At 41.2% G+C, this 17791-nt stretch overlaps 1 protein-coding gene across 3 annotated transcripts in view; it reads right to left on the reverse strand.

Moving 5' to 3' along the window:
- The window catches only part of LOC106613669 (ceramide synthase 1), a 46770-nt gene that overhangs the window by 5993 nt on the left and 22986 nt on the right, over positions 1 to 17791 (reverse strand). Inside the window, exons 1-4 of one of the 3 annotated variants that reach the window (XM_014216173.3) lie at positions 9329 to 9347; positions 5996 to 6155; positions 2497 to 2677; positions 1921 to 2082 (exon numbers count right to left, since the gene is read on the reverse strand). In XM_014216173.3, the coding sequence (XP_014071648.1) occupies positions 1921 to 2082; positions 2497 to 2677; positions 5996 to 6110 (458 nt within the window). In that variant the 5' untranslated portion in view covers positions 6111 to 6155; positions 9329 to 9347. Of the gene's footprint in view, positions 1 to 1920; positions 2083 to 2496; positions 2678 to 5995; positions 6156 to 6678; positions 6989 to 9328; positions 9348 to 17791 lie in introns of those variants that run through there. The other 2 variants (XM_014216174.3, XM_014216172.3) reach the window with 2 other exon arrangements.

Genomic DNA, 17791 nt, shown 5'->3' on the forward strand with positions numbered 1-17791 from the left:
CATTCGGAAAGTATTCAGACCCCTTGACTTTTCCCACATTTTGTTATAGCCTTATTCTAAAATTGATTATATTGTTTTTTCCTCCGTCATCAATCTACACACAATACCCCATAATGACAAAGCAAAAACAGGTTTAGAAATTTTTGTATATAAAAAAAATAAATAAAGAATACTGAAATATCACATTTACATAAGTATTCAGACCCTTTACTCAGAACTTTGTTGAAGCACCTTTGGCAGCGATTACAGCCTCGACTCTTCTTGGGTATGACACTACAAGCTTGGCACACCTGTATTTGGGGAGTTTCTCCCATTCTTCTCTGCAGATCCTCTCAAGCTCTGTCAGGTTGGATGGGGAGCGTCGCTGCAGAGCTATTTTCAGGTCTCTCCAGAGATGTTAGATCGGGTTCAAGTCCGGGCTCTGGCTGGGCCACTCAAGGACATACTGAGACTTGTCCCGAAGCCACTCCTGCGTCGTCTTGGCTGTGTGTTTAGGGCTGTTGTCCTGTTGGAAGGTGAACCTTCACCCCAGTCTGAGGTCCTGAGCAGGTTTTCATCCAGGATCTCTCTGTACTTTGCTCCGTTCATCTTTCCCTCGATCCCAACTAGTCTCCCAGTCCCTGCCGCTGAAAAACATCCCCACAGCATGATCCTGCCACCACGCTTCACTGTAGGGATGGTGCCAGGTTTTCACAAGACATGACGCTTGGTATTCAGGCCAAAGATTTCAATCTTGGTTTCATTAGACAAGAAAATCTTGTTTATCATTTATCATGGCAAACTCTAAGCGGGCTGTCGTGCCTTTTACTGAGGAGTGGCTTCTGTCTGGCCCCTCTACCATAAAGGCCTGATTGGTGGAGTGCTGCAGAGATGGTTGTCCTTCTGGAAGGTTCTCCCATCTCCACAGAGGAACTCTGGAGCTCTATCGGGTTCTTGATCACCTCCCTGACAAAGGTCCTTCTCCCCCGATTGCTCTGGTTTGCCAGGCCGGCCAGCTCTAGGAAGAGTCTTGGTGGTTCCAAACGTCTTCCATTTAAGAGTGATGGAGGCCACTGTGTTGTTGGGGACCTTCAATGAGGCAGAAATGTTTTGGTACTCTTCCCCAGATCTGTGCCTCGACACAATCCTGTCTCACAGCTCTACGGACAATCCTTCGAACTCATGGCTTGGTTTTTGCTCTGACATGCACTGTCAACTGTGGGATATAGTGTGTGCCTTTCCAAATCATGTCCAATCAATTGAATTGACTCCAATCAAGTTGTAGAAACATACTAAGGATGATCAATGGAAATGAAAATTTCGAGTCTCATAGCAAAGGGTCTGAATACTTATGTAAATAAGGCATTTCTGTTTAAAAATTGTATACATTTGCAAACATTTCCACAAACCTGTGTTCACTTTGTCATTGTGTGGTATTGTGTGTAGATTGATGAGGAAAAACATTAATTTAATCAATTTTAGAATACGGCTGTTTTTGCAGACTGTATTTACTGTAGTATTTACTGTAGTATAGTGTACAATTTAAAGTGAACTTTATAGTATAAATACTGTAGTAAAATAAATGTGTAGTATATACTGTGGCACAAATTGCAATATGGGGGAGGGGAATGGGCAGGGTATATGAAAATGAAATACTGTCTTATTTACTTTAGTTAAAAAGGGCTTTTACGGACTGTAGTGTTTTTGAGGAAATTACTGTAGTATTTTTTTTTTTTGCGGATAATTCTTTCGAATTTACTACAGTATACTACAAGTACTACACATGATCCGGGGATACTACCGTGCGTAGTATAGGATTCTACAGTATACTACAGTTTACTATAGAATTCTATACTAAGTACTGTAGTATTCTATAGTAAACTGTAGTATGTTTTCATGCATGCGTGTGTGCTTGTCTGGGTGTGTCTTCTCTCTCCTCACCAGGTGATGCTGAAGCTGACCGAGCCCATGTTGGACAAGATGTCGTGGACGAGGTAGTAGTCCCCTCCTCGGGTCTTGAAGTAGACGTTGAGCTTGGTGAACTCCAGCTGGATGTCATTGATGTCGTGGAGGAACAGCACCAGTAACCCAATGTTGTGGAATCTGAAAGGAGAGAGCAGTGGGGAGCACAACATCGGTACACAAACAACATTTGCCAAGAACACAGCTGTACGGTTAGCTAGACCATACAATGTGACAGCCAGGGGGTGAGACTTAGTCAATGACACAGACTGACTTTAAAACAAATACAGTTTGAAACAGAGGAACAGTCTAACGGTCATCAAATAACACTGACCTAGAGCCTTTTTACACTATGACAAATCACTGTTCTGATTCCACAAATTGACATAACATAAAAATGAACCTTAACCTACATCTATCATTTACAACTATTGCTACGTGGAAATGTATCCAGTATTCAATCCATTTTATATGACAGGCAGTAAGATTACACAGCATCACATTACGGCAGCGTTTCCCAAACTTGGGGCCACCAGGCAGGGTGTGGTGAGCTACCTGAAAGCGTAGGAGAAGGTGATGAGGGCCAGAGTGACAACGTGGTGCACCACCATGACGGTAGAATCCTTCCTCCAGTCATCCATGTAGACCGTGGCGTAGATGGAGTGTCCGTAGAAACTGCCCTGGATCAGGTAGGCTACGGCGATGTCCGTGGGCACCGTCATGCCACTCTTCCAGTCTGGAAGGGGGAGAAGACATAGAGAGCGAGAGAGAGCGAGAGACACTGAGGGTTAGAGGAGAGGCCTGGCGGAACTACATAGGAACCAACACACACATACTGTATACACACCAACATGTGCATGTTGACACACACGCACACGCACACTGACACACACTGACATGAATATGCACACTGGCACAGACAAAAACATGCTCGCTCACACACATATGCACACACACAAACATGCATGCTGGCACAGACAAACACAATTAGCACACTGGCAAACATGTACACATACATATGCACCCACCCACCCATCGACACACACACCCACCCACCCACCCACCAACACACACACACACCCATCAACCCCACCCACCCACCCATCGACACACACACTCACACACCCACCCATCGATACACCCACCCACCCATCGACACACACACACCCACACACACAAGCATCAAGGCACAATCATAGAAGCAGGCATGTACACATTTGCACCTGAACACACACACCCTCTCTAGCTACATCCCATTTGGTTAACGACAATATAAAGAGAGGGAGCCAAATCCTCCATGTAAGGTAATCAAACAAGATATAACGTTATTGACCTACAGCACCAGTCAAAAGTTTGGACACACCTCATTCAAGGATTTTTCTTAATTTTTTTTACTATTTTCTACATTGTAGAATAATAGTGAAGACATCAAAACTATGAATTAACACATATGGAATCATGTAGTAACCCAAAAAATGGTTCAACAAATCAAAATATATTTTATATTTGAGATTCTTCAAAGTAGCTAGCCTTTGCCTTGATGACAGCTTTGCACGCTCTTGGCATTCTCTCAACCAGCTTAATTTTTTTTTGACAAGGTAGGCGTGGTATACAGAAGATAGCCCTATTTGGTAAAAGACCATGTCCATATTATGGCAAGAACAGCTCAAATAAGCAAAGAGAAACAACAGGCTATCATTACTTTAAGACATGAAGGTCAGACATGAAGTTCAGAAAAGTTTCTTCAAGTGCGGTCGCAAAAACCATCAAGGGCTATGATGAAACAGCGCTCTCATGAGGACCGCCACAAGAAAGGAAGACCCAGAGTTACCTCTGCTGCAGAGGACAAGTTCATTAGAGTTAACCAGCTTCAGAAATTGTAGCCCAAATAAATGCTTCAGAGTTCAAGTAACAGACACATCTCAACATCAACTATTCAGAGGAGACTGCGTAAATCAGGCCTTCGTGTTCGAATTGCTGCAAAGAAACCACTACTAAAGGACACCAATAAGAAGAAGAGACTTGCTTGGGCCAAGAAACACAAGCAATGGACATTAGACCGATGGAAGTCTGTACTTTGGTCTGATGAGTCCAAATTTGAGTTTTTTGGTTCCAACTGCGCAGAGTAGGTCAACATCGCATGTGTGGTTCTCACCTTGAAGCATGGAGGAGGAGGTGTGATGGTGTGGCGGTGCTTTTCTGGTGACACTGTGATTTATTTAGAATTCAAGGCACACTTAACCAGCATAGCTACTGCAGCATTCTGCAGCGATACACCATTCCATCTGGTTTGCGCTTAATGGGACTGTCATTTGTTTTTCAACAGGACAATGACCCAACACACCTCCAGGCTGTGTAAGGGCTATTTGACCTAGAAGGAGAGTGATGGAGTGCTGCATCAGATGACCTGGCCTCCACAGTCACCCAACCTCAACCCAATTGAGATGGTTTGGGATGAGTTGACCCCGTAGAGTGAAGGAAAAGCAGCCAACAAATGCTCAGCATATGTGGGAACTCCTTCAAGACTGTTGGAAAATCATTCCAGGTGAAGCTGGTTGAGAGAATGCCAGGACTGTACAAAGCCGTCATCAAGGCAAAGGGTGGCTACTTTGAAGAATCACAAATATAAAATATATTTATATTTGTTTAAAACTTTTTGGGTTACTACATGATTCCATATGTGTTATTTCATAGTTTTGATGTATTCACTATTATTCTACAATGTAGAAAATAGTAAAAATAAAGAAAAACCCTTGAATGAGAAGGTGTGTCCAAACTTTTGACTGGTGCTGTACATACAGTCTAACTGGTAGAAGTTTACAAGAAGTGTTTGTTTTTGGTTCTGCAGGGAGCAGCTGTTCTGGTTGGTTATACTAGGTGACTTCCAGAGGAATACCTGAGGTGGGAGCTGCAGGGGTGTCAGGTTTTCCAGGCATGTGAGGACCAGGAGCCATCATCATCATCACTCCCTTAAGGCCTTAAGGGTATTGTAAACGGAAACTTTTTCTCGGAACGTTTGGGGCAACTTTTGACTCCATGAGATGAGGTTACAGGCCGTAATGTTTATTGATCGGACGTTCCATCATTAAACATTGAAAACATGGTGGCAAGAGATATTAGAGTGCTACAGGAATAGGAGCCTCTCTCTCTCTCTCTCTCCCTTCCCCCCTCTCTCTCTCCCCCTTCCCCCCTCTCTCTCTCTCTCCCCCTTCCCCTCTCTCTCCCCCTTCCCCCCTCTCTCTCTCCCCCTTCCCCTCTCTCTCTTTCTACAAGAGCTAAAGCCTCGCTCTCTCGGAGAACTAAAAGCAGAGCCACATTAGCCTGAGCAGGTTGAATGACTACTCTCAATGTGCGTGACAGCTATTAGAAAAGTGGAGGGCCTTTTAAAGAACAACTGATCGCCTCAATCGAGGAAAGGGAGATTGAAACGAACCCAAGCACCGACTGACAACTGAAAGTCTGATGGAATCGGAAGGAAGGAATGCCATAAATGATAGATAAAAGAATGAAGGCGGATTGTTCAGGGTAATGGTTAGAGAGTAGACACGCCATGTGGTCAGTTCAGACACAAAATGCAAATATAAAATACAAATGTGGCTTCTATTTGAATACTTGTAAAATAAGCATCTGGAGGGTTCTATAGGACAATGCTTGGTTACAGTTCCTTTAGCATTTAGTTCTTGAGTTTGCTATCGTTGCTTAACTGGAGTTATTAGTAGAAGAAGGGAAGTAACTTGGAAGAGTGCAGACCTCCTCTTTTTCTCTTCTTAAATACCTCCCGAGGAATCTTTGGGGCCAGGCTTTGAAGGTTTAAATGCTTTAGTTACAGATGCTTTTGTTTTTAGGTTATTATAGCTGAATAACTGCAGTTATTAGTATAAAAAGAGCAGGTTAAAAGATCACTTTGAAGAAAGCAGACCTCTGCTTGTGTTGTCATTGCTTTAACTGTAGTTATTAGTAGAAAAAGAGACTACTGACTATTTTAGGTCTACCTAACAATACATCAAGTGCACAGCTTCTTTTTATTAACCTTGTTTCATGTACTACGTCTTACCATAGAATACGGAGGGCGGGTCGTGGAAGAAGGTGTAGTTGGTGAAGAAGAGCAGGTAGGTGCTGTAGGACCAGGACATGGTGTAGAAGACCAGCTTCCACGCACTCTCTGGCATCTTGGCAGTATCTTTGGGGTGGAGACGACACCATTGTGCAAACGGCTGCAACACACAATCACAGGACACTTGGCTATTGTTCAAATGTGTGAGTGGGGACACTCCGCTTTCAGATAATACTCAATGGAATGTTATGTATGTATTGGTGTTATACATTATGTGTGCACATTGATAAAGTAAATGGGGCTGTTTTGCTGCCGTGAATCACATGGTGGGTGCAAAACACATTATTTGGCAGAAACGTGTCGTCTGCAAATCACCCCATGTCTATTTATGGCTTGTTAAACAAACAGAAAATACAGGAAGTCAGCGAGATTCTTCCTGAAGTGCTGTGTGTTTGTGTGTGTCTGTGTCTGTGAACTGATAACTTCTTCTTCAGAGAAGAGGCCCATTCCCCAAGAGCCACGCCATAGCTTAACAGTAACCCCTCTCTCCCCCCTTCCTCCCTGTGTCCTGATAAACCAGAGGAACCCTAGCCGCTGGGCTCAAAGACGATCCGTTGGCCGCCGTGCCACATGAGAAACCAAACCCCCGCTCCTTATCTTTCCCCATGACAGAAGAGCTGTACCTCTCTAGGCGACCAGCCGGCCCATGCCGAGCACACCTCCGGCTCCAGTGTAACCAGAGATAAAAAAATGAAAGGGGTCCATTTGCTGATACATCTCAATCACTTGTCACTAGTTAGCAGCAGGCCCAGGAACAGGCCTTGGTCCTCCATCGTGCCAGTGTGCTTAGTGCAGCAAGGAGGGACTAGTTCTCTTTCTATCTTTCTCCATTCCCTCTATTTCCGATGTCCCAGATTTGCAGGGACAGTGACGAGCTGGAAAGAGAAAGAAAGAGAGAGACAGAGCGAGCGAGCGAGAACGAAAGAGGAAGACCGAGAGAGGTCCTATGTGATCACGTTGCCAGAGCGACACACTGCGTCACGTGACCTATATCCTCACCCCTGATAGGCCCGCACAGCATGTGTTTAGTGAGTCATGTATGCCGCAGACAGCAGGATATCCCCTGCCTCCACATCCCTCCCTCCTCCTCCCCCCACCCCATGCCTGCAACATTTATTTAAAGAGGCCCACTGTCAGTGCAGTCACCCCCTCCTCAAACCCACCAGTCGTCTACTCCACTGCGAGCCTGTCTGCTCCGATGCTAGTGTGACTGCCACACAATCAGGCCTTGTCATCACCCCATACCACACAGACCAGAGCGAGTGAGGTGCTTTTAACACACAGCATGGCTGTTGCATAGTCGAGCACATACACTATATATACAAAAGTATGTGGACACCCCTTCAAACGAGTGGATTCGGCTATTTCAGCCACACCCATTGCTGACAGGTGTATAAAATCGAGCACACAGCCATGCAATCTCCATAGACAAATATTGGCTGTAGAATGGCCTTACTGAAGAGCTCAGTGACATTCAACGTGGCACCGTCAGAGGATGCCACCTTTCCACCAGGTCAGTTCGTCAAATTTCTGCCCTGCTAGAGCTGCCCCGGTCAATTGTAAGTGCTGTTATTGTGAAGTGGAAACGTCAAGGAGCAACAACGGCTCTGCCGCAAAGTGGTAGGCCACACAAGCTCACAGAAAGGGACAGCCGAGTGCTGAAGCGCGTAGTGCGTAACAATCGTCTGTCCTCGGTTGCAACACTCACTACCGAGTTCCAAACTGCCTCTGGAAGCAACGTCAGCTCAATAACTGTTCGCCGGGAGCTTCATAAAAATGGGCTTCCAAGGCCGAGCAGCAGCACACAAGCCTAAGATTACCATGCGCAATGCCAAGCGTCGGCCGGAATGGTGTTATGCTCGCCACCATTGGACTCTGGAGCAGTGGAAACACATTCTCTACAGTCATAAATCACACTTTACCATCTGGCAGTCCGACGGACGAATCTGGGTTTGGCGGATGCCAGGAGAACGCTACCTGCCCGAATGCAGTGTCAACTGTAAAGTTTGGAGGAGGAAGAATAATGGTCTGGGGTTGTTTTTCATGGTTCGTGCTAGGCCCCTTAGTTCCAGTGAAGGGAAATCTTAATGCAACAGCATACAATGATATTCTGAACGAAATACACAGAAAAAGGAAAAAAAGGAAAAAATCCTAAATTGATGAAGGAGGATGATGATGATTATGAAGACTACATACACTAAATGTTTGAGGACAGGGTTTTGTTCTTTCTGGATTTCATTAGAATGACGATCGCAAAGAAAGGGACCGGCAACAACTCTACAATCCCACCTATTGAATCCTGCAAGATACTGTTCTTAACTATACAACTACCTTTTTTGGTTGCTGAGGCAACGGTTCGGGAAAGGACCTTTCCTGTTTTAGCACGACAATGCCCCTGTACACAAAGCGAGGTCCATACAGAAATTGTTTGTCGAGATCGGTGTGGAAGAACTTCACTGGCCTGCACAGAGTCCTGACCTCAACTCCATCGAACACCTTTGGGATGAATTGGAATGGCGACTGCAGGCCTAATCGCCCAACATCAGTACCCGACCTCAATAATGCTTGTGGCTGAATGGAAGCAAGTCCCTGCAGCAATGTTCCAACATCTAGTGGAAATCCTTCCCAGAAGAGTGGAGGCTTTTATAGCAGCAAAAGGGGGACCAACTCCATATTAATGCCCATGATTTTGGAATGATATGTTCGAAGAGCAGGTGTCCACATACTTTTTGTCATGTAGTGTATTCCATTACAAAGGACACACTTAAACACAAAAAGGTAAGCGTAACTATTAAGCCCACATACCCATTAAACCCACTTCCATCTTTGGATTTAACTAATTAATCTGGTTGTTACATCCATAACAGTTCTGGGGCGGCAGGGTAGCCTAGTGGATAGAGCGTTGGACTAGTAACCGAAAGGATGCAAGATCAAATCCCTGAGCTGACAAGGTAAAAATCTGTCATTCTGCCCCTGAACAAGGCAGGTAACCCACTGTTCCTAGGCCGTCATTGAAAATAAGAATTCGTTTTTAACTGGCTTGCCTAATTAAATAAAGGTAAAATAAATAAAAAATGTTTTGATTCTATTATTGTTATTGACAATTCTGTGTAAGTTCCCACTAGTGACCAATTTCAAATCTGCAAAAAAAAAACATTTCATTTTTAGTACCTTCTCGGATAAGTAATTATACTTTCTGTAAAATTAAGAGATTAATGTGCTGATATATGCACATGATAGCTTACTTTGTGGGGATTAATTGCTATTTCTTACCAATGGAAAATATGAGTTTTTCATGCTAGCAGTCATGCCTGGATGTCAGTCACACAGTAGCATCATAACCTGGTGATCTACAACAAGATAATAGATTTCAGGCATTCACAGCTTACATTTTTAAATGAATGTAGTCTTATTTTGTTAAATGAACCTTGTTATACATACAGTTGAAGTCGGAAGTTTACATACACCTTAGCCAAATACATTTAAACTCAGTTTTTCACAATTCCTGACATTTAATCCTAGTAAAAATTCCCTGTCTTAGGTCAGTTAGGATCACCACTTTATTTTAAGAATGTGAAATGTCAGAATAATAGAAGAGAGAATGATTTATTTCAGCTTTTATTTCTTTCATCACATTCCCAGTAGGTCAGAAGTTTACATACACTCAATTAGTATTTGGTAGCTTTGCCTTTGAATTGTTTAATTTGGGTCAAACGTTTAGGGGTAGCCTTCCACAAGCTTCCCACAATAAGTTGTGTGAATTTTGGCCCATTCCTCCTGACAGAGCTGGTGTAACTGAGTCAGGTTTGTAGGCCTCCTTGCTCGCACACCCTTTTTCAGTTCTGCCCACACATTTTCTATAGGATTAAGGTCTGGGCTTTGTGATGGCCACTCCAATACCTTGACTTTGTTGTCCTTAAGCCATTTTGCCACAACTTTGGAAGTATGCTTGGGGTCATTGTCCATTTGGAAGACCCATTTGCGACCAAGCTTTAACTTCCTGAATGAGGTCTTGAGATGTTGCTTCAACATATCCACATAATTTTCCTTCCTCGTGATGCCATCTATTTTGTGAAGTGCACCAGTCCCTCCTGCAGCAAAGCACCCCCACAACATGATGCTGCCACCCCCGTGCTTCACGGTTGGGATGGTGTTCTTAGGCTTGCAAGCCTCCCCCTTTTTCCTCCAAACATAACAATGGTCATTATGGCCAAACAGTTTTTGTTTCATCAGACCAGAGGACATTTCTCCAAAAGGTACGATCTTTGTCCCCATGTGCAGTTGCAAACCGTAGTCTGGCTTTTTTATGGTGGTTTTGGAGCAGTGGCTTCTTCCTTGCTGAGCGGCCTTTTAGGTTATGTCGATATAGTACTCGTTTTTACTGTGGATGTAGATACTTTTGAACCTGTTTCCTCCAGCATCTTCACAAGGTCCTTTGCTGTTGTTCTGGGATTGATTTGCACTTTTCGCACCAAAATACATTCATCTCTAGGAGACAGAACGCGTCTCCTTCCTGAGTGGTATGACGGCTGTGTGGTCCCATGGTGTTTATACAGATGAACGTGGTACCTTCAGGCGTTTGGAAATTGCTCCCAAGGATGAACCAGACCTGTGGAGGTCTACAATTCTTTTTCTGGGGTCTTAGCTGTTTTCTTTTGATTTTCCCATTTTGTCAAGCAAAGAGGCACTGAGTTTGAAGGTAGGCCTTGAAATACATCCACAGGTACACCTCCAATTGACTCAAATTATGTCAATTAGCCTATCAGAAGCTTCTAAAGCCATGACATCATTTTCTGGAATTTTCCAAGCGGTTTAAAAGGCACAGTCAACTTAGTAACCCACTGGAATTGTGATACAGTGAATTATAAGTGAAATAATCTGTCTGTAAACAATTATTGGAAAAATTACTTGTGTCATGCACAAAGTAGATGTCCTAACCGACTTTCCAAAACTATAGTTCGTTTACAAGAAATTAGTGGTGGTTGAAAAACGAGTTTTAATGACTCCATCCTAAGTGTATGTAAACCTCCGACTTCAACTGTAGATGCCATTTTTGTAAATTCCACATTTTTCTCAGGTGGGCTTAAAGAGTACAGCTGCACAAAACACACCACCTCTATACAGAATGTAAATGACAATGAATAAATATTGTTCAATATGATCAATACTAACTTCGCATAATATTGCAGTCCATTTTGCATATTTATACCCCAAACCATTGGTTTCTAAATATTTTATGAGTAGACTATTCTGTCTTTTCACCATAAATCGCTGATGTTCCAATTAAGCCCGGTTTGCATTGAAACACATGGGATTGTGTGTTGATATCCCTAATATTCAATGTACATAAGCATAAATGTTTTTTGTACGAATTTAAATTGATTAAAACACACAAAAACTACAGTTCTGTATGGAGGAATGGTCTCAAATCCCTTCCTGTGTTCTCCCACCTCATCAAACATTATAGGGGATGACTCAGAGCAGTTATCTTTGCAAAGGGAGGGTGCACAAAGTACTAAATACAGGGGTGCCAATAATTGTGACACGCATGTTTTTGAATAAAATCATTATTTCTTGATGATATTTATTTTTATTTTACAATTTTAACAAAATTAAAGGTTAGAGTATAGGTTAGAGTATCATTTAGGTTAGAAATGTGTAAACTTAGATTTGTGGGCTTAATAGGTACACTTATCCTACATAGCCTGTACATTCCCGAGAAACATTATATACCAACACCATGCTCGAAAAGAGAAATACTGTACACGCACACAAGAGACAATACACACCAGAATCACAGCATACATACACATGATACAAAACAAACCATACCCAAGAGAACAGACAAACAGCATACATTTGTGGAGATATGCTGAGTATCTCTCTCTTCCTCTCGCTCTATGTGGTGTGTGTGTGTGTGTTGTGCTGAGTAGGCAACCACAGCTCTCAACCTGAGAGCGGATATTACCTGTTCTCAGAGGAGAGATTGACCCCGTCATCCGCCTGCTAATTGCCTTTAGATGTGAGATTAAGGGTGGATTTACATTAGTAAAATATGTGTAGTAAGATCGCTCTCTTCAACATCAGATTTGCACCTTTTCTGTTTACACTATACTTACTTTAGCCTTGGATGTGGTGTGGCCAAAGCCACATTCCTGCATCATGTGTGTGTGCACCTATTAGCATACCGTAAATACCATAGTATATAGACAAAATAAGGATAGCAATTCAAACTATACAGGAGCTTCTCATCTAAACCATATTGCACATAATGTTGCACACTTGATTAATGCAACGATTCACAAATGTGTGGTATTTTTTACACAGTGGTGCATGTGGGCTATAACATGGGTCCCAATTGGGCCCTTTACCAATTTTGGTAATGAGAACAGCCAATCCCTAAATTTTACAAATGTAGCCTAGCACAGAAAACAATTGCTGAGGACATCTCAGAAGAATCCTACTGACACTTTTCAGTCTCACCTTTCCACAGAGGTGTCACATTTACCCAGAGATTTTCCTTGTTATCTAGCCGCTTAACGAACAAACTAGACCTTGACTTGCTGTTGAGCGATAGGACGTGTGTTGTCGAGTTAGCTAGCCGTGTCAGTCACACACAAACTATAGTCGGCCTTGTTGCGCTATCGAGCTAACGTTGGCTAGATAGCTAGCTTGTTTTGCATTGGAGCTAACGTTAGCAAAATGGTTTGCTTGTTGAACAAGCTTGCGTTAGTAGTAAAGGAAACACGTGTGTTTCGGGGTTAATTTTGTCGTTCTTTGAGGATACATTAATCAATAGATAATTTTACAGCCCGCGCTGTATTTATCAGCTGTTTGACTACTCGGTCCAAGTTTCAAGCCATGTTTGTAGACGCAAATCAAATTTGACAGGATTGTGTTAAATGCTGGCATTTTGGTCGTAGAATATTGACGAATTGATCAGGATTCGCTTGAGAAATGATTTGCGATTCACATGCGGTAATACAGCATGTTGGGAATTTATTCTTTGTCTTTTTTGAGTGGAATCAATTTAAGGACTTAAGTATTTTTTGTGGAATTGATAAAAACGTTTATTTTATAAAAGGTTGTTAGAGTTTCGTAAAAAATGTAAACGAAACACAAATTAGAAACTTGACTCAGATTTTGTAGCCCACATGGGTTTGTCCATGTCTGGCCCAAAAGGTTAACCTATCTAGGTACCAGCTAAGATGGCCATTTAGAGGATAAAGACTGAAATGTTGCACTAGATCAGTAGTCTAAATACTTAAAAAACATTTTATTTTCACAGCTACCTATGAAAAGGCCCGGATCAAACTTAAAAAGACAGGAGACTTTTGATCTGCAGATGGACTCAGACATGGATGAAGAAGAGTGGTAACACAGCGACAGCAGCACTACCCAAAGGGGCTGATTTCATTATGAATACTATCCAGGGTATTGAGGTGATGGAGAAAAAGTTACTCAACACAGATTTCCCGAATGGAGTGGTAGGTGCTATGAAAGGGATGTTTAAAAAAAATAAAATAATAATTGTAGTATTTTGTTCAGAACAAATTCTTATTTACAATGATGGCCTTCTCCAGCCAAATCCGGATGACCTGGGCCAATTGTGCACCACCCTATGGGACTCCCAATCACAGCCGGATGTGATACAGCCTGGATTCGAACCAGGTACTATAATGAAGCCTTTTGCACTGAGAGGCAGTGCCTTAGACCACTGCGCCACAAAGTTTCCCTCATGGGGCCTGTGGAACAGCCCTTCATTAATCCATATGGGCCCCACATGGAAATGTTGGCTCTGTAAATTGATAAAAGGGCTACGACAGGTAGACATCTATCGACAGATATATGTAGTATACCCAAGTCCACTGAGGTTTGTCAGAAGAGCGCAAATGGTACATGTCGCCGCGGTTATTATCCCAGTTTCATTCATTTCAATACAATATCAATGTGCGTGATTAATTTGCGTGCACTATTGATTTCCATAGAACAACCTAATCAATTCCAGTCTTGAGTGACCACTTTGTAAATATCAGTGCATGTGCACTATAGAAGGTACAAATTTAGTTAATCTGAACAGAAGAGTGACTATGTGTGTGTACGTAGTACATTTTATGTATTGGTCTTCAAAATATCACAACTTATTTTGGCATATTGATTATGAATTTGGACATTTAAAACTGGTGTTTTGACACTTGGCCATTAATCAAAAAGTCATGACAATTATTTTGTATTTATGTTTAAGGAATATAAAATTGTACTTTTAACATTATTTTTCTTTAGGATTCTACCTTATCAGTTAACTATTGAATAAGCCCCAAAACGTGCTATGATTTACAGATTTTTATGATAATGAAATCGTGAAAATATGTTTGTCCTGGCTACTAATTGTTTGCTCCTCTGGAGAGAAGTTGGTCCACTCAGTGTCACTGATACCGCTGCGAGACTTCATCTTTGGATCATTTCAATTCATTACTGTCATTTTGTAATGTCCTTGTTTCAAGGGGAAATATTTCCTTCCATACATTTTCAATTGAAGGGCATTCAAGAGGTAGCCTAACTTTAGTTTCTAGTTTCTCACACTGAAATGAGTCTGCATATTGAGGGCCAAGTAGTAGGGCCAACTACTAGGCCTACATTTGCCCTTGTTTGTGGAGGATAGCACTTTGTATTGTCAACTGACCGCCCTGAACCCCCATCTCTGAGTCATTCTACTCCATCTTGTCAAAGATTTATCCAGGGGATGGACAGTGCTCATCTATACAGTAACATAACAGCTTTATTTATGACCATGTTTTATGTTAACAATATTGGCAATTATTTACAGCCAGCTTGTGATCTGTGGTCATACGACCTAGCATTAAAGGGCTGCTCTACAAAACAAAAATACAAAGCATTGTCTTATAGCTGTTGATGTCCTCTGCTGCGGTAGTTCTTCTCAGGTTAAAAGTCTCTTCTTGTCTTTCCCACTGGCTCAGTCACAGTAATAGATGAGGGCTGTACTGCCCCTGGCAGGAAGCGCTCGTGTCGTGAGCCCAGTTCATAAGATAACCATGGAGAGACAGAGAGTAGGGATGTTAACGGTTAACGTTAGTTGCAGAAAATACATTTCAGCGTCATGCTTATCAGTCTACAGGTTAATTTGGATAATTTCGTGAGATTATATTGGTGTCAGAATTTATCAAATCTCGTCAGTCATAAAATAGGAACTGTGTCTTGGTTGACCGGAATTCATATTTTGCCGAAAATAGTATTTTTTTAATAAAAATAAATTAACAACAAATCAATACAGGAAGTACATGTGGGAACACAAGTATATATAAATAATATACAAAGGACAATTGGGCTAGGGGGTACAATATCACATTACACAAGGACCTTAAGGGACATACATACACTTATTATTCTAACAGCTTTTTTGTTAGTAGAGTATTTAATTGTCTTAAAATACAGTTCAATTAATTTTTCTAGGTAAGAAAATGTGGTTTTTAGTTTGTAAATTTACATTTGTGAATATGAAATTTGGCCAAAAGAATAATGAAATTAATTACATTAAAATGTTTCAGCTTATTTCTATCGTAGGTAAAGAATCCAAGCAGTACATCTCTCCACAATAGTGTAGGATCTTCATAAATGTGTTCAATTATAAATCTTCTGATGTCTTGCCACAGTTTTCTTACATGAATACAATGCCAAAAAAGATGCAACACTGTTTCTGGGTGGTCATTACAAAAGGAGCAATTTGAGTTCATGTTTTCCTTAAACTTCTTCATATAGTGGTTGGCAGGATAATATTTATGAATAATTTTAAAGGAAACTTCCTTAATTTTGTTGACAAGTAGGTATGTGTGTGGCAACATCCAAACTTTTTCCCAACAGATATTATCAATAATTCCATTCCAATAAGGCATGACATAAGGTATAGATAAAACATCCTGCTGAAACAAGGTTCGTATCGCTCTGTTGTTGAATGGACCAAAAGAGAAACAAATATTTCCTACTGATGAGTCAACAGGGTCAACGAAAGGTAGGCTCTGAGGGTCTTGACACGTTCCTGAATAATAAAGCAACACCTGAGGGAATGGCATCTAAAACAGTTTCAAAATCTTTAGGTGTTACAGGGATCTTGTAAAGTGATAAGAATTCCTTATAACTGAGTAAAAGACCCTCTGCATTTACCAGTTGGCTCACCAATAGGATATTATTTACCAGTTGGCTCACCAATAGGATATTATTTACCAGTTGGCTCACCAATAGGATATTATTTACCAGTTGGCTCACCAATAGGATATTATTTCGGAACCAATATTCTAAAATCAAAGAAGTATTTTTATACAATATATCCCGATTATTCCATATATAATATCTGTGTGGAGAAAAATGATGCTTATAAATGATGGACCATGACAAGAAAACCTGCCGATGAAAAGCAGAAAGTTTCACTGGAACTTTGTCAATATTATAATTGCAAACCAACATGAAGTTAAGGCCACCAAAAGTAGAGAAGACATGATGAGGAATAAAATGCCACATAGAAGTGTGTCTTCTTAGGAATTGTTTTATCCAATTGATCTTAAAAGTATTATTTAAGGTCGTAAAGTCCAGAAAATTCAGCCCACCATTCTCATAAGTGTTCATTACAACAGTTTTCCTAATGTAATGGGTACGGTTTCTCCACAGAAAGTTGAAAAGCATCTGGTCTATCTCCTTGCTTTTTTTACTGTCAAGATATAAAGATAGAGCGCCATATGTTAGTCTAGAGATTCCTAATAACCAAGGCTGAAGGTCTCTTCCTTTTAAAGATAAGTCCCTCTGTAGCCATTGATTTAGCTTCTTCTGTTTTTTTTAATAAGATGGTTAAAATTTAGCAAGCCACTAGACTTCTGATCCTTTGTAATGATTATGCCTAAATATGTAAGTTCTTCTTTTACTGGAATACCATAATATGAAGGTGTCACACAATCTTTGACAGCCATGAGTTCACATTTATTAATGTTAAGATATAGACCAGACGCTTTGGAAAAGGTTTGTATCACATTGATCGATATGGGAATTTGGATAGCATCTTTCCGAAAAAGTGTAGTATCGTCAGCCAGCTGGTTTATAATCATTTCTTTCCCAGCCTTGTACAGGACTATTATTTAAAGAATTTGTAAGAAGTTGGGTGATTAATAAAAACAGGTACGGAGAGATAGGACAACCTTGCCTAATTCCTCTCTTTAACTCAAATCTAGGTGAGGTGCCATATTTCAATTTGATAGAGCTGTTACCATTTGTATAGATGGTCTTAATAGCCTTACAGAAAAAATCCCCAAAGAGAAGTCTCTCAAGGGAGTGGAAGAGGAACTGATACTCTACTGTGTCAAATGCTTTATAAAAATCAACAATAATATGAAGCTATCCTCGGTTATTAGGTCTGAGTAGTCATGTATGTCTAATACTAATCTGACATTGTTAGAAATATGTCTGTTCCTCATAAAGCCAGAATGTGTTTCATCAATGATTTCATCCAGGACTTCTTTAATTATTTTTGCAAGTAGTAAGGCTAATATCTTATAGTCATTATTAAGAAGACAAATTGGATGCCAGTTATCGATGAGCAGCACTTCTTTTTTAGGCTTGCCGAAAATAGTCATGTACAGTGAGTTTATAGAGCAAGCCGCGACCAAAATAGAGCGTAGACTCGTTGCTAGGCAACTCACAAACGCAAGCTGTAGGGAGTAGCACAGGGAGAGA

The sequence above is a fragment of the Salmo salar genome, chromosome 10, assembly GCF_965601325.2.
Source record: "Salmo salar chromosome 10, fSalSal1, whole genome shotgun sequence".
Taxonomy (NCBI): Eukaryota; Metazoa; Chordata; class Actinopteri; order Salmoniformes; family Salmonidae; genus Salmo; species Salmo salar.